The sequence below is a fragment of the Anas platyrhynchos genome, chromosome 7 (genome assembly GCF_047663525.1).
Source record: "Anas platyrhynchos isolate ZD024472 breed Pekin duck chromosome 7, IASCAAS_PekinDuck_T2T, whole genome shotgun sequence".
Taxonomy (NCBI): domain Eukaryota; kingdom Metazoa; phylum Chordata; class Aves; order Anseriformes; family Anatidae; genus Anas; species Anas platyrhynchos.
This window is the reverse complement of record NC_092593.1, coordinates 14,763,714-14,786,355: the sequence shown is the minus strand read 5'-3', so window position 1 is coordinate 14,786,355 and position 22,642 is coordinate 14,763,714. Positions and strand designations below refer to the sequence as shown.

Sequence of the window (22,642 nt, the reverse complement as noted above, 5' to 3'; positions counted from 1 at the left end):
TAGAACTGTGGGAAGGAGATGGTTTCCTACAGGAGCTATTATCTCATGTATACATAGATGTATACATACAAATCAACAGCAAAGACTGATTTTTCAACAGTGGCAAACAACTTAACAAGTTCAGCTGAAATATTGAAAGCACTTTTAAAAGGAAAATCAGAGATCTGAGATCCTAAACACCGGCTTTCTTCAAAGACAACAAAACTCTGGGCAACTGTCCCAAGTCTGACACCTGGCCTAAGTGCGAGACCTTATCGCTGCTGAAGGAACAAAGCAAGGGAAATTCCTTGAGTAGGAGCTGAGGAGAAGAAGAATAGTTTCTTCTCTCTCTCTTTTTTTTTTTTTTCTCTTTTTTATCCTAACTTGTAATATACTTCAGCTCCTAGATGCCTAATACCCAGCATCCTGATTAGAGAATCTGACAGCACCTTCTTTCCCAGGCAAACATTAAGAAACCCATTAGTAAAAGGTCATGGTCTGGACTGCTCTGCGGAATAACCCTGTGAAACCCTCTGAGTTCTGACAGTCCTAATCGATACCTAAATCAGCTCTCACGGTGCTGGTTCCTGTCCCAGGCCTTTCCACTCTCAGTCTGGGGTCATGGAAAAACTGCCTTCCTCGGCAATTATCAAACTGTGGTTGCACAAGCAAAAAAGCATGGAACATACTAAAATAACAGATGTAAGACTAGAACGTTGTGGGAATAGGCCCCAAACCAAATTGCTTCAGATTTCCTGGCAGAACAAGAGTCCTGGTAATCAAAACATTCCTGAATGCAGCACCGTCTTCTGTTGTGCACACAAATCCCTCAGTGCCATGTTATGCACAAAAAGTTAGGTTTGCCAGCATTCAAATATATCTCTCTAGAGAAAGACAAACTCCTGGGAAAAGGTGCATAACTGCAGAAACTTGAACTTAAATAAATGCTTGCCCAGAGAGGGTACAAATGTGTGCTCAATCTGGTCAAATTGGTTGAACTATGTGGGAGGCCAAGTTTAGGCTTTTTAAAACCTGCAAGCACATGAAATGCAAATATTTTTACCAGATGACATGCCTTTTAATTTCAGTTTAAAAAAGAAAAAAAAAGAAAACACCTGCTTGTCCTGAGGACTAGTGAGGAATGCCTGTTCCTCAGGGTACAGGGAACTGAGAGCTGAGTGTGGTAACACAGCTGGGAGAGATGGCAGCCTTGTCAGTGAGGGCCTGCCCTGCTGGCAATCCTTAGAAGAGTGAAGTGTAGGAAGACCAACCAAACCACACCAGTCATTAGGAATAAGCTAGGAAAGGGGACTGCAGACATCCTTGTGCTTGTGGAAATGCCTTTTCAGTGCCCTGAAGAATGCCACTTGGATATTTGTAAATTCAAGTCATAATTTTGGTCACGTTGAGGTGAGTTTGAATTTTGCAATTAATTTAAACGATGGTCAGAATTTACATTCCATATTATTACCTCGAGGCATTTAAAGCCATTGTAAATAAAAAATGAAAACTATCAGCCTACTTCTCTCTTACACTAACCAACTGCCCTTTGCTGAACAATTGCTGTGTAGCAGTTGTGTTCATCCTGTTGAAGTTGAGACCAGAATCTACTACACCAAATGTTCTTTCTTCAGAGCTATCTGTACCTCAGCACACATACACAAGAGAGAGAGAGTTAACAGCAGGCCTTGCAGGCACATGGTTTTATCTTAACAGAGCTAATGCATTATCAGCTAATTCTTGGAAATTCAAAGCAGCTGGGTCTCGGACCCTGCTCACACATGTTGCTTGTGATAAGAAGCCACACTTCTGTATTTGTGTATGTTTGGCAGTGTGACTGAACAGGTAAGCTGTTTTACTGCTAAATGTGTCCTGACAGTCTAATTTCCTCCAGCCTTAAGGCTGCATCTCTGAAGAGTTATCTTGGCACTGCTGTTCACTAACAAACAGCCACCACAGTCTAGTCTGGGGGAAGCTGAATTATGGCTGGAAATTAGTAAATCTTATGCTATCCATACAGGGCCTCACAATTAAATGCTTCATTGTATCATATCCTTAAAGCCTCAGAAGAAGCTATTTTAGAAAGCAACGCTCTGATTTCCAGCCATTTTCTTGTTTAAGAATTAGAAATGCTGAAAGAGGGACCAAGATTCTAGTCAGAAAAATGTGTCTCTGCATATCTCCAGAGATACGCAATTAATACTAAACTATCATTAACCCTGTGTACTGCTTTACAAAGCAGACTGTAAAGTAATACGAGATTGTGCCCTTGCCAAATTCATCAGGACATGCCTTTTCAATACAAAGACACGGTTTTGAAACAGCTCCTAATGAGTCATTTTGGGACACAGATAAATTGTTTCTGCCTCAAGGGATTCAACTCATGTATGTCAGATTCAACAGTAGCAACAACATATTCCTGCCTGGCTTTTCATGGTAGATGGGCTGATTTTGTGCTCACGCCCTGCAAATCCAGCCAGGCATGGGTCTGGGGAGCCATTTGGGCAGAGTGGCTGAGGATCAGAGCTGAGACGTTTCTGCTCCTGCAGCCCCTTCCACCAGCACCAGGCGCTTCAGCACAGCCAGGCTCGCTTCCTGCGGGACAAAATGGGAGCAATAATTGCCTGCTGCTGGGGTAGGTTAGTCAGCAGAGCCTCGCCTAATCCTGCTCACCCACCCTTTGTTTGTGACTCAAACGTTTGCGTTTTATGCTTTTTCTTTCCTCATGGATGGGTAGTGCTGGAGGCTGGGAGACCACGCAGCTGGGTTGGTTATGCCCTGACAGGACTGAGGGCTTGGATGTGTGACTAACCCAGTCCCCGAGGGAAAAGGCCTGCCCAGCATGGCTCCCACGGCTTGGCTCCCTTCAGAGATGCTCCTTCTTTCTGCTTTGAAAGTGGCACGTTTAGGAACACTGGGCCTTATTCCCTTTTGTCAGAAGGGGTACAGCAATGATGTAAAATGCTATTGCATGAACTGGACCAGAAGGCTCTGGGGAGAGCTTACAGGGGCTTCCAGTACCTAAAGGGGGCTGCAGGAAAGCGGGGGAAGGACTCTTTGTCAGGGAGTAGAGCAGTAGAACACAGCATAATGGCTTTAAACTAAGAGGGGAGATTTAGATTAGATATAGGGAAGAATCTTAGGACGTGCTACCTGCCACAGCTGCAGGTCTGCAAGGAAGCTGTGCTACAGAGCTTCCCTGGGCCAAGTCAAGGAGATAGGGGGGACCAGGGAGGGCACACAGGCACCCTTTTTCTCTTGTCACCTCACTGGAGGCACCCCGATCACATACCACCATGCAAAGTAAGCCAGATGTTGCCTTGTGTCTCCAGCCTGACTCACAGAATAGTCATGCTTCAGCTTGCAGAGATGGGACCCGATGTGGTCCTTGCTGCTGAGGTTGAGGGACAGGAGAGCCATCTCCACCTCATCTAGTCAGAGGGAGTCAAGCAGCTGTATGCATGGCAAACCTGCTTTTGATTTCCTCCCTGGATTCAACAGGAAGATGGATGGGAGGAACTTCAGCTCTTTACACCATGAGACCAGGCTAAGGAGGTCCCTGTAAAGCAAGGAGTATATTGTCACTGCCCCGTACCAGATTCAGTTAGCACCATCCTAAATACTCTCTCCCATGAGAAGAGAGGAGCGAAGCCCACACTACTCCTGCTGTCCATAGTAAGGAATCATTGTTCCTTTGGGGCATCTCCTTGCTCTACCTGAAGCAGCTGCTTCCTTAGTTAGCTGGTGTTTCATGGCAGGAGCAGTTCAGGTTTTGCCTCAATGAGTTTGGAAACTGTATGCGTAGAAACTCCAGAGCAACACACAGCTGAGGATGGAGCACAGGATGAAAGGTATTGACCATGGCCAATGTCTGTGATTCGTGCAGCATTCACCTCCCTTAGGAGCTTGTGCCTGTGAGATGGTGTCCTGATCTTACTGGAGCAGCGATGTGTGCCAGTTTGGGAGGGCTGTAGCAGCACAGCAAGCTGGCAGGGTGCTAAACTGCGTGGTTGTGTCACCTGAGTAGGGTCCAGCAGCAAGATGTCCTGCTGCTGAGCAGCTCTGTGGCCTTGAAGTCACATCACCTTACTGTGGAATGACCAAAATATTTCCCTCCCTGCCGAGCACCCTGCCACTATCCCTGCAAACTGGAAAGCCCTGAGAGGTGCCAAGGCAAGCACACTTGAAATTATAGTTCTCATTCAGCTTGGAAAACAAATTCACCATTTGTGCAGCCCCTCCTCCTTGTCAAAGAAGACCAAGTTGAAGAAAACCCAGCTGTGAGGCAGCCTCTTGCAGCTGAGCATCTATAGCAGGCAGGAGGGCTCAGCGTGGTGTGAGCTGCTGATAAGACCCAGGAGGCTCAGAAGCTACCGCAGCAGCAGCAGGGAGCCGTCTGGCATCTCTGCCCTCCCAACAACCAACACACCTGCCTGGGGTTGCTTGCAAGGTCCCAGGAAGCGTTGGATCGATCCACCAGCACCACATACACATCCGATGGATGGGAGCTGTTTGCCAACCCCCCGTTGCGGAGCTGATCCCATCTGACAGCAGCTGAAGTTACCCGACCGTGATCGCTCCCCAGCGTAGCACAGACAATCTCACACGTATTTGTGTTAGGTTTAGAGAGATTTGTGCAGCATAAGCACTTCTGGTTTCCAGAACAGAGGTCATTTGGATCAAAGGCTCTGATGTAACGTGGTGACTTCTTTGGCTCGCTCGTCTCAGTCTCTCTACAGAATTACAAATATAGGCAAGACATTATTAAAATGTTAACAAGTTTCTCTCTTGGGGACCTCAATTATTCACCTGTGAGTAGCTGTTGTTTCATCACCAGGAGGGAGTCAAATGGAAAGTACACAGGCAGGGATGGGTTCTAAGCTTTTAGCAGTAGTTTTGTTTTACAAATTAACGGGGATAAAAAGTCCCCGCTAAGCTCAGCGCACTCCTTCCAGGTGGTACTTTCTAAAATGCACTCATTGTGGCAAGAACTTCTTAAATAGCCTAACGGTCCTGCATCCTCAGCTAAACATAGCCACAGCCACTGATCACCAGTATCCTTGACAAATACCGTATCCGGGGGAAGGCAGCTAGGCAAAGTCTGGCTGTGTTTGGTAGGGGGAAAGTGGCTCAAGTATGGGAGCCACACAAGCATGGCTGCTAATCTGCAGGGAGTTTTCCCCACCTACATGCAGGTCACATTTGCCTAGCATTATTTTTATGAACATTAGTTATATATATTTTAAAAATTACGAAATGTTAACTACATGTTTCCAATGGTAACTTTTGCACAGGGCAAAAAGAAAAAAAGAAAAAAAAAAGTTATCATGCAGAACAGGAGTGGAAGTTGTTCCACACTGTGATGGGAGAGCCCACAAACCTCTTCAGAAGAGATGCTGAATTAGGACAGCTGACTCCAAACTTTCTTCTGACCCTAATGCCCTGAGTAGCCCATTACGTTGTGCTCCTGCTGGTGTGCCCATCCATTGTTGGGATGAGAAACTCCTTGGAGCAGCTTTTTGCCACGGGGCTAGGTGTATCCCTGTGCAGAGGTGTCGGCGTTACTGTGAAGTAATGTGATAAGCAGCCTGGCTGTGCCCATGTCGCAGGCTGCACTCCAGGGCTTGAACCATCTGCCTCTACTCTCATTATTCCAGCAGAATCTGAAACTGGCACAAAACCTGTTAATTTGATAGGGAAATCTCAATCGGACATTGGCCTTTAAATGTCCTGAGCTTTTATGAATTGTGAGGGATTTTTTAACACTCCCATTAAATATTTGGATCAAAACCCTGGTAAAAGCATAGATCTTTTTCATTAATTGTCAATGTACCTCACATCAGGTGTAAAAAGGAAATTGGTTAAGAGACAATTTGGCATTTCAGGCTGAATCATCTCGTATTTCTCTATGAAAACTGTACATGAGGACATCCATGTGTATTTATTCCAAAAGTAGTGGCAATGAAAAGGTGCAGGAAAAAAAGGGGGTTGCAGAGTTTACTGGAAACTCAATACATCGAGGATCTTAGAAAAGGTACAGCCAATTAGGTGAGCTCAAGCTGAATTCTGCTGGTTGTTACGAGGAAATCATTGTGCAACTGTTTTGCAAGGGCATTGAAACTGGTAGAACAAGATACACGGCATGTGGAAGTGAAACTGAAGAGATTAAAGAACAGTTTGGGTTGTTGCTGGGTCTTCTTTAATTACCTTTTTAAGACACTCCACTTTTCTTTAAATAACAGCATGAAGAAGGCCTCATCTCTGAGAGGGAGCAAATAATCCTCTGTCATGCGTAAGCACGCTTATGAGAACAAGCCGGATATGAATTTTCAGGAGACAAACCAAGCTGCACAGAAAGGACAGCACACGGGAGATGAGAGATGGAGAACAGGTTCTGTAACAAGCGCCCCTGTTTAAAGCGAGTCAGGAGAGGTCTCAGCAGCTAGCTCACCGGGTATGTGTTGTACATCAACAAAGCCTGCTCTGTTGAATGAAAGGCTCCTTCATCTTTGCCTCTAACCTCCATTCCTTCCTCGCCACAGCAGAGGGATTTGCTTTTCAGAGAAGGAAAAATCTGAGAACACACTCATTTCTTCTATGGATTCAGAAAACCACAGAAACAACTAGAGCCCAAGCCTTTGCTGTTCCCAGCAGGCCAGACCCTTCACTACAGCAAACGTAGCATGGTTTCTTATGAAACCCCTGTATGAAACTGGTATCTCTACTTAGGAGCTGAATAAATCTTCCTGCTGACACAAACTGAGCTCTGAGTCCTCCATTCAGGAGCTTTTCTCCAACACCAGAACTTGCAAGCTGGAAAGTAAAGGCCACAGCAACATCCTGTTAGAGCTTTCCACCAATTCAGCCCGTTCCTGTGTGTAGTTAGCTGGTAAGCAGAGAGCTCCTGCCTGCAAATCCCCTAGCCATCATGAATTATTCTTATGCAGGGGGCCCCATGATCATGTGGGACGGAACTGCTGGGCAGTTAACAAACAGTTGACATTGTTACCATGAATTTATTTAACTGAGCAGAATCATAGCTGAAAGATGGAGGTCTTCCAATCCTTCCCTCCACAGTTCAGATTTCTCTTGGGTATGGATGACTGCCCCTATCTAGTTTTAGGTCTCGACTATGAAATAATTCATCATTTCACACTTTTTCTCCTAATTTCAGTAAATTTCAGCCTTGTTATTTCATTTCCTCTACCTCCCCCCAAAACAGCAGGAATATATATTTTAACAAATTGCAAATACTCTTATTCAAAACATCTCTCTTCTTCATTCTTCTTATTAAGGCTCTTCAAAAAGCTGGTCTGAACCTCATATCCTGCTAGACAGTCCCCAGTCCTTCCCATGGCTAGCTGAATGAATCTCAAAAAGTGGTGAGAGTAGGATTTCACATGTGGACAAGGATTCAGCCTAGGAACCATTGCAAGCCAAGTCATCTCTTTCCTCCACTGGGCTTTCACTTCTGCCCAGCCTAGGTATCCTCGTCTCTGATGTTTAAGAAGGATCCAATAATCTCTTCTTTAGCTGTTCTCAGAAACCTTCGTGTAAAAATTCTGAAGAAAATCGAAAGTGTTGGCCAGAAATTATACAACAATTTCTGAGCCCAAGATCTTGAGAACCAGAGCAAACTGTTATCTGAGTTGATCTGTTCATGTTTGGTTCCTCAGAAATCAGTCAAGAACGATCTAACAAATAATTCTTCTTCAAAATACTGCTGCTGTGTTCTCAAGATGATTCACTGTCTGTCAGCATGGAAGTGACTAACTGAAGTCCTTTAATCTGAAAAATTACCTCCCATTTACCAAAAAAAAAAAAGGTTCACGTAATAAAGCTGATCATATCAGGCACCTTGACAATAAACTCCACAGTGAGCTCTGCTCTACCTGATATTGATCTCAGGATTTTGATGGAGCAACTGCAGTACTCCATGCTTAGATATCACGATGATTTTCAGAGATTATGCAGGAAGTAAGGTTATTGCTTACCAAACAGCTCCATGGACATTATACTGAGACAGATGTTCATAAATTAGAACTTCCTGAAGGCACATCACAGCATTATGGGCAAGGATCTCAAGAGTGAATTACAAATAGACATAAAACCACAAGTAAATGGCAATCCCAGTGCTAGTCATGGAATACAGCAGTGCCAAAGCTGCCCTAAAGAGATCACCTTAGCTTGTCCCTCCGCCCCAAGGCAGGGTTCATGGAAAACAAGAGTAGGGTAAAGACCTTACAAAAACTGGAAGCTGTCGGGCAAGATAGTTACAGCTGGCAAGCACGCACTGTCACCATTTCAGGATTTAACCAGGGTTGAATGCTGCAACCATGAAGAGGTAGTTCCTGGCAGAATTGGGCATGCATCAGGTGCTGTGCAGAGATAAAGGCTCAGGTGAGCTGTGCTGGCAGTAGTCCTTAATGCTGCAGTAGTCACAAGACTGAACAATTCTGAAGTTTCCAGTAGTGTTTGGAAGATATTTTTTTTTGATGAATGTAAATGATATGCAGATGTGTCCATAACCTGGGGGCAGTACCCTCTCACTCTACTCTCCATCCAGCAACCTTATACATGTCACAGAACTGTAGAAACACAGAATGGTTTCTGTTGGAAGGGACCTTAAAGACCACCCAGTTCCAACCCCCTGCCATGGGCAGGGATACCTCCCACCAGCCCAGGTTGCCCAAAGCCCCATCCAGCCTGGCCTTTGGCACCTCCAGGGATGGAGCAGCCACAGCTGCCCTGTGCAACCTGTTCCAGTGCCTCACCACCCTCTGAGTGAGGAATTTCCTCCTAACAACTAATCTAAATCTCTCCTCATTCATTACTAGTTAAACTGCCATGACAGAAATAAAAATGAGTTTAAGGGAGAGGAATAGGATTTTCAAATCAGAAAAAAAAAAAAAAATCTGTTTTCCTGTTGCTAGAATACCTCCCTTATTCACACTTCTAGAAGTCAGCCCAACTGCACAGGACAGCTCACAGACCAAGCCACAGGGGAGTAAATACCCACAGCAGGTGAGGAAGGAGACCCAAGCCAATCCCCTCCATAGTGACAGAACCAGACAACCTCTTTAGGTTACCTGACTGCCTGACATGTGAACAAAGGGAGTCAGATAACATGCATTTGGGCTTGATCCAGCATACAGTACTTTTTTCTTCACACATTTAAGGTCTGTTATCTTTTTTCCCCTTATCTCTATAGGAACTCTGTTCCAGAATCTTATCTCCAGCCCTAATATTTATAGGGAACCTTTCCTGAATTATTATCACAACCGTGTGTTTAACAAAATACACCCATTTAAGTCACATACTTATTTAGACTGGGTAGTGACTGACTGGCATCTAATCACTTTGCAGTGCTGTACAAAAGCTTAACTGAAGCTCTTCCCATCCTAGAAAGCTTCTAGCTTGAAGACCAAATCCTAAAGATAGCATAGGCTTATTTACAGCCCTGAGTCTCGAGAACTTGGAAAGCTGCTTTATTCCCAGAGCTATATTTAAGCACCTGTATACATGTGAGTTCAATTATGCATCAAATACAGGTAGGTTGCACTTGCCAGGGTTGTTTTTTGTTTGTTTGTTTTTTATCATTGTAGGCTTTTTTTTCCTCCTCTCTTCTGAGGGAGAGGTGATTATAATACATGAATACAGACACTTGCTCTGTGATTTGGATCCTAGCCTGGTCAGTGCTTCCACACATCTGCTTCTTTCCATGCACCTCAAACGCATAAATGCTCAGAAAAATCAGTGGCATTCTGGCTGGCATTAGATTTTAGCATTGGCCTAAAAGAAAGCTTTCATACAGGCCATCAGGGACAGGGGGAAGCTGAAAAGATGACATTTCACTTCAGGACACTGCTTTAGCGTGAGTCTCTATTTAGTACTCAGGGCTGCTCCTAAGATCACTTGTAACACATCTCAGAGGTCCTCATGCCACAGAGCAGACTTTATTAACAGCAGGTGCCAAGAACCAAGCAGTCTGGTAGAGTTCCCCCAGCAGCAGTTATAATGCATCAGAGAACTCAGTCTTGAAAAAGTATGAGGAATCTTTATCTACATAGCATCCTGTCTTGAAGTCACCCCTTAGCCCTTTTCTTCTCAAAGACCTGCTTAACCATGGTCATTAAGTTGAGCTTTTTACTTTTAGTACAAGCAGTTTTGCTTCTTATGATCCCAACTTTAGGAAGCTGGGACACCATAAAGCTGTTACCGGGTGTAGGCCATGGCCAAGTGCCATAGTTTGAGAGTAGAAAGTGCTAGGTGGGGAAGGATCAGGAAGCAGCATTTCCAATATTTCATTCCTGCCCTGTGGTAAGGGGCAGACATTTGGCTTCAATCTTTGTAGAGTAAGTATGGGCTGGTACTACCAGCAGTTGGGAGAATAAGCAAGTCTAGTACCATCTATTGTATACACTGAATATGCATGTCATGTCCTCACATTCAGGCTTACATGTAGAATGCAATCCTCATGATTAGACACAGATGTGTGATTCAGTCACTGCAATCTAGAAAGTGAGACTTCTAAGCAAGACTGAGCAGATTTATCTCATCAGAATTCATCCCACAGATATTTCCCATTGTTAGTTAGGAAACTGCTCAGCAGTGAACTTCAATATTAAATTTTTACCCTTACCTGGGGTTCACAAATTCAAATGCAGGCAAAAAAAAAAAAAAAAAGACTAAGCAAACTCCTTCTCTTCTGTAGCACAGTATCACTTACCAACTGCATTTGGATATAATCCTCTATAAACATTCATTTACACATTTGTATCACAAAACTTTCAAGAAGCTCTTACCTGGACTTGTCCCAATGTATGGAAAAGCAATAAACACCCAAGTCTTGCACACTGGGTGGGGAGTGCTTATTAGCTACCAATTTTACTATTACTTTTTTTGCCTGACCCTTTCAGTGGCATGTAAATAGAATGTGGAGTTCTTAACCAGTAAAAAAACAAATCAGACAAAGTGATAAATATTGCTTTATTAAATTACTTTTATACTTCTACAAAGAAAATTTCTGATTTCCGTTATAGAATTACATGAAGAAAAATCATTGCTGTCTCCACAGTTATCTAAATTTAGATACAAAAAGGTTGTAAAAAGACCGGCCTATTCAAGTTACATTAAAAAAAGGCAGAGAATAGACAAGTTCCCTCAGGAATCTTGAGGCTCAGAAATATAAAGTCCTATAATACAATGAAATTAAGGATTCAGCAATGTGTTGAACAATTGTAAACTGTAACTGCACTAGTGGACCACATTATTCAGCAGTTTCCTTAAAGGTATGAACTGTGAACTGAACAAAAAGTGTAGCTGACACAGCAGACCTCATTTAGTTGCTCTCCCTTTTACACCCTCCACGTTAAAGCTGTAAGATCAGCATTCAACATTTAAATGATAGGAAGGAAACTTGCCTCCATAAATATCAGAAATTCCTCCATTTCATAAACTATTTATATAAAGTAACTAGCTGTTACAAATCAGTTTCAAGTAAAACAGGTGGCTGAGGCAAAATAATCAAAATCAGATCATACACAATTTTACTGTAAATACAGTAATTTGAAAGGTAAACACATAACCATAGCACTGACAACGTATCAATGCTGCTGTGTTATAGACACGATGTGTCAGTAGAAAATTAGGATGTCTTTATTATCAAAATCGAGGACATTCATTCCAGTCTCTGGTAATCTAATCTTAGTGCAAAACAGATGCTAAGACATATTTAGCAAAAAAGGTGATATGTTTAAGGCCAAAACTTTGTTCAGTCATCACTATCGCTTCCAGATTCACTCAGCTGCAAGTCATTTCCTAAAAAAAAAAAAAAAAAAAAAAAAAAAAAAAAAGAGTCAGCGTATTAGTCATTTTCAAGGAAACACTTTTCTTCTTTCGAGATTTTTCCCCTTTACCAATTAAAGGCTTACAAAAACTAATACCAGGCAGGCTGTGAGAGAATAAATAAGTGTTGATCCTAACTCCTCGGTGACAGAGCCTTAGAGAGACCACATTTCTACAATTTTAGAATCTTAGCAGGAAAGACATTAGCATATTTGTCACAAAAGCATTTAATACCGCTGGATAACAACAGATGACACCTAGCTATCCTTGCTACCCACATCTTCATGTTTCATAAATGGTAACACTGCTGGTGAATGCAGCCTTGCAAAAAAAAAAAAAAAAAAAAAAGTAGGTGTGTTTTTTTTAAACTTCTGAATGCACTCAGCTGTGCTGGAAAACAAAGTGATGTCTCAATCAAGAGCAGCAGTTCTTTGATGTACCTTTTAAAGATGTATCAGTGACCTACTATTTCAAACAGGTTTTGGAACAAGCGAACAAACAAAACATCAAAAGCAATTTTACCCAGCACTTTAATTTGGAGGCTATATATATATTTCAAAATGGGAAAGCAAGAAGAAAGACTACATTGTGCTTGCAATGGCTATCCATAAGCTTAGTGGGGTGGGAGTGAAGGAATCTTTTCAGGATCATAGATAATTAACAGCAAAAAATACAGCAGCATGCTATAGAGAATCTACATTGTATCAGCAGTTTCCCACATATTTTAAGAATTTCTTCCAGCTAGTATGCTTTTCTTCACCCCTCCCTTGCCAAACAGCCACAAAAAAAAAAAAAAAGAATGCATCTCTTTCATTGAACAGAAGTGGCCTAAAAACAAATAAAATGACTAAAGCTGAGTAGGCACTGTATTTTTACATGCTCTTTCCTCAGCTACAGCACCCTTCACAGATCATTTTTGCAGATGGATAAAAGAACAACCTCAACAGGGTAAAACCAGCGAGACATTCAGATCATATCTTTTGTTATCAAGCATCTCATTTCTGCCAGAACACTGAAGTCTTTAACATGGCTGCATTTAGCCTTCCTTTGTTTTCCACTATGTTATCACTAAAGCTTTGAAAGTGGTACATGAAGCTCTGCAACAAAGCAGAAAACACTGTTTATATAAGACAAGAAGAGTGAAGATGGCTCTTTCCAGCAATCCATGAAGTACTACAGTAGTCTTTTTTTTTCCCCAATCCTAAAAAAAACAAAACATTTACAGCCGTATTATTTTATATTTAAAAATTTTTGAAAGAAGTACGATACGGTCAAGAACGATTCAGGACAACACGTTATCCTGAGAAATAATATTTGAAGGCAGATAATGGCATTAGCAAATTAAACTCACGCATTTATCACTCAAAGGAAAACAAGCAAAGAGTTCTTGGAACTCCCAACCCTATTATTCACTACCTGCTCTGGGAGATGGCTGGAGTAAGAACAAGAAGATAACCTTCCAAAGAGTGACTCTGCAGCCTTCTAAAGTTATTTCAACATAGTTAATAAAAATTACACAAACTGTGTAACACTAGCCAAAAATACCAGCGCTTGTGAAAACCAGCAGATGGGAAAAGCCAGTACTTCGAGTTCCAGAGTTAGAAGTAATGCATTGGGATATATTTCAGGGTTATGAAAATGGGCCAGAAAGTTTCCCTCTCCCTAAAAAACACCTTCAGAGAGGTGGCAAAACAACAGAGACTATAGCTGGGAGTTTTCAGGTGGGTTTGGTGCAAGAATAGAAATTTCATTTAACTAGGGCTCTGAAGAAGCATCTATGCTCAATTGTGCTTTGCAGGCAGCAATAAAGTGGGGGAAAAATGTGAATTCACTTTTCCACAGTGCCAACTGCTTATTAGCAATATCAGTTTACCACAGAATGGTTTGGGTTGGAAGGGACTTCATAGATCATCCAATTCCAACCCCTCTGCCCTAATCTGATGAAATAGATTATACTGCAAATTATGTTTCCTAAACTTTTAGATCAGTGGCTGTAAAATATTTAATTGAATTCATGAGTTTCCCTGTCCCCAGTAACTTGCGTAAGAGTGATCGGTGTTTCACAGATCTTGTTACACCAACACCACACAAATACAAAGCAAGTTTCGTGACCAGCTGCTGTACCAGCACCAACTATCAAAAGAAGTGAAGTTGTATTGAGTGCTGTGTACATAAAACGCTGCCCCAGAAGAGTCTGTGTTGATTTTTCTTGGGAAATAAAGCCTTATTTAGCTTTTACTTCAACTAAGTCAACAAAGCAACATATGATCAAATATCTACAAAGAAGAGATTCATCAGTGCTACCATTTACAAACTGTTCTAAGGCAAGTTGTGAGCTTAAATGATCAGCTTCTGACAGGAGGAGGGAAGAATCGAGATTTTGGGGGAGGACCTTGCTGCTGAAGGTGAGGGGCAGCTTTGAGTCCTACCTCCTCAAGAATCCAGATGATGTACATCTGACAGAAGTATTTGGTTACCGTGCCCTAGGACACCACCTCCTGTGTCTTCCAAGTTCCACAAAAGCTCAGCTGTATGATTTCCACGTGTAAGATGAAACTCTTCTCCCTAACCCTTCCCGCAGCCTTCTGCCTGCACGCAGCAAGCCAAAGGAGAACTTCACTAATTACCCAGCACAGCCCTGGTTCTGCAGAGGTGCACAAAAACAGTCACGCACAGAAGCAGACCAACCTCCAACAGGATTAGACAAGCAAACTGCTTGTGCTGACATTTGTTGCTTCAATATTTTATTTTTCGTAAAACATTTGAGATGGAAGAGATGACTGCACAGGACCCCAACAGAGAACTCCTGCCATTCAAGCTGGAACCATGAGCTATTCATTTATATTCCCCAGGTTTCGCTGTTATTTTCCCTCTCCTGCCAAATTTCCTCAACAAGTGAGCTGGAGAAACATTCTCCTTGAAAGTGGTTTTTTTTTTTTGGTCTTTGTCTAGTTGAAGTAGGTTTTAAAAGTACTCAAGTTAGGAACAGATTTTTTAAGCAGTAAATAGATCTGTAACCATGACAGAAGTAAATGGAATTAAGCTAAATATCTGTGCAAGACAGACAAGCCCAAGGCTCGATGCTACAAAGGTTCCACCACAAGCACCATCAAGTCACCATCTCCCCCCATAATAGCTTTGATGTTGTCATGTTTTATGCAGCATTTTCTCACTATGACTGTTGAAACTAGAGGAGTTGGCCACCTGTACTTGTGAGTTTGTTTCTCAGTTGAAGTTTTGTCAGCTGGGATTTTGTCACTGGGGATAGAGCTTAATCTCGTTTTCATAACAGCTTTATTTAAAGCATGAAGAACGGGAAATCTCATTTGTAGTAAGGGTTGAAATAAATGGCATGCTGAAGTTATGCAAATTATGAGCATGAAGACATTGTTCTTCACAGTGACAGTAAAATGAAGACAGTGTTTAGTTCTTTACCCATGAAGTCACAAGACCTTTCCATCTGATCTTATCTGTTAATGCAGTACACAAATAACCAGCACAGATATTTGAGTATTTAAATACTAGCTACAAAAAACACCAAACCTGTTCATGCTATTATTAAGCACTGAAGCGAAAGCAGACTTGCCAGAGTCTAGAATGTCAGTATAATCAGTTTACATATAAATGATAAACCCTGAAGTTCTTAGACAGCACACCAGGCTTTATGGGAATCTCTTCATGTTGTGACCCCGCAGCTAGGCACCTAATTAAAGATGTACTCACTTTCAAAGCATCACCATAGCTGAATACGCACAGCTTCTACATCTGAACACTCCGATTTAGGTGGCAAACTTAAGACCCCACCTACTGTTCTCACTCCCCTTTCTCTGTCCAGACTCTCCTCTCTTTGGACTACACTGAGCATCCAGTCCCAAGCTGCGCAGCAACCACTTGAACAACATAGCAGCTCCTCTTCGTATCACATTTTTAGTTTGTTGAATTGGTGGAGTAAGATAGCATCACCTGAAAGCAAACCATCTCCTCACTTACACACAGAGGAGAGTTCGTTCTGCTATGCTGTCTGGTGGAACAGTGCCATGAATAATAGTAACTAAAGTAGCTAAGAATATACTATCTCTTCTGTAATTCCAAGTTCTGCCAGCGTAGTATCTTTCCCGTAGTTTTAACCAAGAAATTATAAGCATATGTTCTGGGAGTGCCCTGTTAGCTCAAGTATTTTCATTACAAAATTACTGTTCTGCAGTCCCAATGTATATAGCTGGGAAGAAGCCAGGAAGGCTTAGGAAATATTTTCAACTACCTCAGCTTTAATTTAGTATCTCCTGGGACCAAGAGCCTTCTAGTCCAGTGCCTAATTCAGACCTCTGCTGAACAATCAAACCCTAGCATCACTTCCCACAGTTTTAATTATAACAGAGACATACTTAAAAACAATATGGTTTCCTTTCAGCATCTCGATGTCTGGAATTGTGTACTAAGAAAAGAACAGCCTTTGTACTTACGTAGTGTATTCATCATATGACCACTGCTCTCTTGGGATCTGTTATGACTGGCATCTTTGTCAGGGACAGCCTGTTGTGGTATGGCAGACACAGTAGGCTGTGGCTGCAAATACGGCATGGACAGAGGAAGAGAGGGCTTCGCTTCCTCATCTTCAGAATCACTGGAACTGTTTTCACTACTGGACGAAGAGGACGAAGAACTTTTAGAGTCAGATGAACTGTCAGAGCTGCTCAGCTGGTCCATGATACTGGCTTCTGCTTTTAGCTCTGTGAACGATACAATTTGTTTCTCAGTTAGCAGGCATCACAGTTGAAGTATAAGAAAGATTAAAAAAAGTAACAAAAATCAACAACAAAAATCAGGTACGTCAGTCAACACATTACAGCAACTCAAGAACAAAAACCCTGCAGAAAACTCCAGAACAAAGAAAAGGGTACAAGCAAACATCTAGCCTGTCATGTGGTTGTCTTCCCCCAGAGCTTGGGCATTTTCTCCCTTTCAAGCCAAGCATTAGAACAAGAGTAACTGTGCACCCAAATGCTAACTCCACATTAGCCTTTAATTTCTGCAGCTGGCAAGTCTTCTGTATTTTCCTCAGCACCCCGAAGATGCCTTTCACTGAGTAAGCACTGCAGTTACAATCACACAGATAAGTTAGCAGCAAGACGTCTGGAGCTGCACCCAAAATGCCTCCCAGCAGTTCAGCAGAGCAACCAACGCGCGTGGACGTTACGACATTTTGCTGAAAATGCAAAGCACACAGGATATCCAAGGGAGCCATTTACAGTTTGCTATTAGGAAAATTTCACCAAATCCTTACTCTCTTTATAGACTTGTGAAAAAAATAAAGCTAGAACAAGAGAAAGACAAGAAATACTGGAAGTTAACACATCAGTCTGACTCAAATTGCATTCTTGGCAAAAAACTCACCTGACTCTAATATTTAGGATGGCATGACTGGATAGGTTGTGTTGCACAGTATGCATTAATGATATATAATAGCTGAAGTGCCACACACACACAGTTAAGTTTTGCAGAAACTGTACACAATAATTACACAAAACACGGGTGCTGCTGAAGGAAGAAATCTGAACCCTGCTGGATTGAGATTTTATACAGCAACTTGAAGAGTTACCCAGAGTGCAGAAGTTCATCATCATACAAAACTGTAGCTACCCAGCCAGTTGCTAAGACAGCCCTACAAGCACTCAGAATATTTCAGGAAGAGCTTTGATATAGCAGACATGAAAAGCAAATAGGAGGGGACCTCATCTCGCTTCAAATCTCCCCAATACAGAAGAACAGGTTGAAGATGAAAGTGATCGAGAAGAAAGATTGTTCAGAACTTAATCAAGTGAAGAAGGGAGAACAAAAGAATAAACTTCAACACAAACTTCCATGAAGCCTCCTAATTCTGTGTTATCAAAGGCCAGTCTAAAGGAAAAAAGGCGTTCAGGAAAACTGGAATAGCGTGGCTATAAGTACAAGGAAAAACTAACCTGATGCCAAGGAAGAACAGAAAGTACAATAAGGCACCATATTGGCCAAATGACTCAAACACAAGGAAAAAAGAGGTAAAAAGTTGGAAGCATCCTGCAGCTAGTAAGGGATGTAGAAGAGAACATAAGCTGATAAATCAAGCTAGAAAAGCTAAGGTGAAAATTAGGATGCAGCTAGCACAAAGATCAAGAAGTCACTTCAGAATTAGTTCTAGAGGACTGATCTACCACCCAGCTGGGGCCATAAGCTAATCAAAACGTAACCCAAATCCTATGCACTTAATGCCTCTTCCTCCCTGCTCTCACCTGTGACCAGTAATAAAGGAAAAAGCTTTAAGCAAAAGACTAGCAATTAATACCAAAAACTGAGGAATGGGATCTTTGCCTGGAATTTTGAAAGAACTTAATTCTCTCAGAAAACTTAAATATTTTCAGTAAGGGAAAGAAGGGCTATACGTACACCGGAGGACAAATGCAGAATGACCTTCCCCCCGCCCCAGAAAATGAAGATAGTAACAAGTTCAAAGCAGTGTACTTAAACAGGAATAGTCAGTTACACAACCACAGGATGAAGCATGATTAAGCAGGCAACACTTCTGAAGAGCCTGCGAGTTACAGTGGGTCGCTGAGCACAGTCCTGCTGTATCGTGCTGGTGCAGAAATGGCAAGCATTAAACTGGGACGCGATCCTATTTGGTCTTTTCGTATGAAAATACATACTGCCTGTCAAACATTCATCTTACTCGACTCAGCACTGCTAAAACCTTAGATAAAACTAACTCATTTTGGGCGCTACACTTGAAGTTTTTGGACTAGTTGGAAGACAGGAGAGTGACAATGATTCAGGGATCTAGAAAACTTAGCTTCTAAGGAAAGACTGAACCAGCTGGCATCACTTTGCATAAAGAATCAGAAAGACAGCAGCTATTGAGAACCTGAAGCACTGCTTAAAAGCAGCAGAGCAATCTGGCCTATACCTGCATGATTAATATTAAAGTAACAATGTCCTTACTGTCAGATTTTATTTATTAGGAATAACCTGAACTGTAAGGAGAACAAAACCTTGGAGCAGATGCCAGAGGGAACACATGATCTGTCACCAGAGAGCTCAAAGAACACATTAAAAAAAAATGTTAGAAATCTGACTTTCAGATAGAACGATGGTCTAGATGACCTTAAAAGGTCCCTATCAGCCCTGTTTTTCAGTTACTCTGCACTCTTTAGTAACAGTCAAAATCAGACTGGCAGTACAAAAGAGTTTGATGTGTTTTGGCAGCCACTTTGGTGCCTTGCAACATTCAACACTCCCACTCCCCCCAAAACAACCAAACACCAAGAAAAAGCATCATTTTATCCCAGGCACTCAGGTTCTTTGTCTTTGCAACTCAGGATGCATCCTGGTACCCTTCTGTAGTATAAAAATTTCTGGCCAGAGTTTAAGCCCCAAATGAAAAAAATCTTTATAATGACACATCTGAGAAACCTGCTTAAAGGAATTCAAAGCATCTCGGGAGATAGACATCAATTCTGATCAATGAAACTGCCACCTGGTCGTATTTCTCTAGCAAGTAATTACCACCTGCCATTTCCCTTGTCCTCCAAAGTAACAAGGCCTGCTCCTAAACAAAACATGAGTGTCTCACCAAACCAGTGTCTCAAGAATGCCATACACAGCACAGTTCAAGGGTTGATTTATGCAGGCTTTTAGCTGTCTTTTCCACTTGAACATCATCTTTCACAAGTCCCATCCGGTAATTTACAGTTGGAGATGTAAAGCACCACAGCCTGTATGTTTGCTGATCACAGAGCACAGAACGAGGAGCGATGTCAGAACGGGAAGCAACTGGGTTGGTTTTGGGTTTCTGGGCTGCAATATGACTAACTACATGCTCGGTTAAAGAAGCAACAGAAGAAAATCTGTAAGACAGCAGTGAAACCCATTAGCTGAACAGTCCACCTGATTTTTAACCTTATTAAGTCTCAAATACTCCTCAGTTATCATTTGAGCCAAAGCAGTCACTTCCGTACACTGGTACAGTGCTTATATGGTCAGCTTCTGAACAAACCTTTAAAAAACAAAGCTTGGCTCTTAAAAACTAATTGCTAATTAAGAGCAAAGTTTCTAAAATCTCTAAACGTGGCAGTGGAGCTTACCTCGTTCAATGTCATCCATAGGAGAAGACAGAAACATCTTTTCTTTTGGCGGAGAATTTTTAACGTTGTTTGGAGTCTTGGTTGCATGTCGCATTTGCTGCTGTTGCTGCTCGATACGAGACTGGACCTTGCTGCTTCCTTCAGCTCTGTGTGCAAAAATAAAATGAAGTTACTCTAGATGACAAGATGCAAGGAAAAAGGCAGGAATACTGTACCTTAAGTTACGGAATTATTTGTCTCATGCTTTTCTAAATAGCATCAGTAGATTTCTAGGTATATTATTTTACTGGCATGTAATTAGATTTATTTTATTTTATTTTTAAATACGGTGCCAATAACTTGTAAACTCTTTGTTAGTTGATTTGTTATAATACCCAGCTACCCAGGAACACTTCATAGTAATTTGCTGAAAGCAAGTTCTGTGAATTCAGCAGCAGAGAAAAAACAACAAACACGTATGGGGAAAAAAACAAGCCACTACCATTACTGAAAACAGTCAATTAACTACCGACTACTGGAAGTAGGGAAACTACTTTTCCAAAGAGATTTTTTTTCTCCTCATGTTCATCAGGTAATTGTTACCACCTCTTAATCACAAGACATCTTTTCGTCAAAGAAAAAAATCCTATTTCTTCGGCTGGTCAGCACTCAAAAGCTGCAAAGTCAGTGTGTTGAGCAGAGGCCTTTTACCCTGCTGAACAAGGCTGGGGACCTTCTAAAAATGCTGTTTTGATAAAACAGTCGTGGGCTGCAGCATCACACAATGTAGACCCAGGAACAAACTGATTTTCGTAATGATTAAAGGATAGCTGCTTCTCCTGTAAATCACCCACCTCGTTTTTTTCACAGTGATGTTGCTGCTGAGTTTCTCTAGGCGACATTCTCCAGTGTCATGATTGATAATTAAGATACATTCTTTTAGGTAAGGCTTCTTTGAGCCCTTGAACACAGTCACTGGTGGAGTTGAGCCCTGTTAAGTCAGAAGAGCCCAGCAAGTGTTACTGCTGCAGTCTTTTTTTTGTTATCATAAACAGAAAGCAATCCATTAGCGATGACAAGTTCATTATAAGTAATCACTGCTTGCTTTTAAAAACGTTATCAGTGAATTCAAATTAAACTCATCCCAGCCAAAAGCAGCTGGTGACTGACTGGAGAGGGATTTCACCTGGCTTAGCTGAGCGTTTAATCACTTTCACACTTATTTCCAAAGGAGAGCACGCTCACTGCAGGGCTCCTTTCACCAAGAGGGGTTTCAGTAATCACATCAGCAGAGCAGTAAAGCACGGCAGGTAGTAAATTTTCCCTTTCCAGTCTTTCCTGCTTTAGAACTGCACTACAGCAGTAAATACCAAGGGGAAACTTGCAGTGCCAACATCCACACGAAGCTCTGCTGTGTACGCAACACTTCAGGGTCATCCTACAGCACTTTTCCAATGCAGCGAGTACACTTAAAGCTACAGCACGGCTGCCCAACCTGTAGGTCCTCTGCAACTTCACTCTTTTAGAGCAATTATTTTTATACCCTTAAGTGTTACACTGTCAGCTGTGAAACAGCATTAAAGCTCCATCTCCTTCTGCACTCGGCGTGTATTTATTACAAAGCCAGCCCTCCCCTTATGCCTGCCATGCCTCAGCCACCCCACTCACCTCGATATTTGGCAACGTTATTGTCACCTGTTCCCCCTTGCCAACCTCCAGGTCTCCTTCACAGGATGTATCGATAGACGCAGGCTTAAAGTCATCTACATAGAAAAACACAACTTGGTTTTTGCAGGCTTTTCAGCAGTGTTATAAACGCAGACACCTGAGCAATAGGGCGCTTGGAGGCTATTAGGCTAAAACCTTTTTTTGCTAGCGTGTCATCTGCCATTCCCCTGCACAGATCACTCCCCAAGTCAGCAGAACTCCGGGGCAAGCTGGTTTCTCTCCCTGTTCAGCGTAAACGTTGACTACTGCCTTCCCGATAAAATGAGGGGAGTGCTGTTAGGCGTTAATGGGCAGAAAGCTGAACTGGCACTGTTCTAGTGCAGGAGACAAACCCTCCCTCCCTTCCAGCTAAGCAGTAAGTAGCTCCTGAAAGGAGCTGCCCCCCCCTCTGCTCTGCTCCCGTGAGCCCCCCCCGGAGCCCTGCATTGAGCACCAGAAGGACAGGGACCCGCTGCAGCCCCTCCGCTATGGGGTCGGGCTGGGGGAGCTGGGGCTGTGCAGCCCAGACCCCTCCCTGGGGATGGGCACGGCGCCGGGCAGCTCCCGCAGCGGGTGTGCGACGCTTTGGGCTGGTTTCGGGACCCACGCCCCGAGCCCCGCTGTCACCCAGCGCCCCCCCCCCAGCCCCATGACCCTCCCCGGACCCCCCCCCGGTACCGCGGGGGCCGAGCCGAGCCCCGGGGCGCTCACAGCGGACGGTGTGGAAGGCGCAGCGCGGCTGCTTCTCGAAGGTCTCGCCCAGCTTCAGCACCCGCTCCTTGGGCTCCAGCAGCGGCGGCGGGGCCGCGCCGTTCATGGCGGGGGGGGGGGCAGCGCTCACACCATGCCCGGCACCGGCACCGGCACCGGGACCCGGACCCGGAGCCGCTCCGGGACCGCCGCACAGCCCCGGCGCCGCGGGGGCGGGGCCTCGCCGCCGCCCGGCCACGCCCCCTCCGCGCCTTGGCCACGCCCCCATCTCGCTCTAAGCCACGCCCCCTCGCGGCTCGCTG

General features: G+C 43.1%; 1 protein-coding gene and 1 long non-coding RNA gene across 2 annotated transcripts; one reads left to right on the top strand and one right to left on the bottom strand.

The window, feature by feature from the left end:
- The first annotated feature begins 1,248 nt into the window (after positions 1-1,248).
- LOC110352318 (uncharacterized) lies at positions 1,249-6,742 on the top strand. Its single transcript, XR_011810680.1, has 2 exons — positions 1,249-1,389; positions 6,222-6,742. It is a non-coding gene; the product is annotated as an uncharacterized lncRNA (long non-coding RNA).
- Positions 6,743-10,954: 4,212 nt separating this feature from the next.
- Positions 10,955-22,578, bottom strand: EAF2 (ELL associated factor 2). The gene is made up of 6 exons (XM_027461820.3): positions 22,341-22,578; positions 21,591-21,685; positions 20,777-20,913; positions 19,944-20,089; positions 16,290-16,556; positions 10,955-11,799 (listed from the first exon to the last, which is right to left on the bottom strand). Exons 1-6 carry the CDS (start codon positions 22,444-22,446, stop codon positions 11,753-11,755), a joined length of 798 nt encoding a protein of 265 aa, XP_027317621.1. The 5' UTR covers positions 22,447-22,578; the 3' UTR covers positions 10,955-11,752.
- Positions 22,579-22,642: the final 64 nt, after the last annotated feature.

What these genes read in the sequence shown, in the direction of transcription:
- EAF2 (XM_027461820.3), bottom strand. Translation starts at nt 22,446, where the DNA reads ATGAACGGCGCGGCCCCGCCGCCGCTGCTGGAGCCCAAGGAGCGGGTG. An exon ending in CGCCTTCCACACCGTCCGCT is followed by an intron (nt 21,686 to 22,340) that starts GTGAGCGCCCCG and finishes TTTTCTATGTAG; the next exon opens with ATGACTTTAAGCCTGCGTCT. An exon ending in TCATATGATGAATACACTAC is followed by an intron (nt 11,800 to 16,289) that starts GTAAGTACAAAG and finishes TTTTTTTTTTAG; the next exon opens with GAAATGACTTGCAGCTGAGT.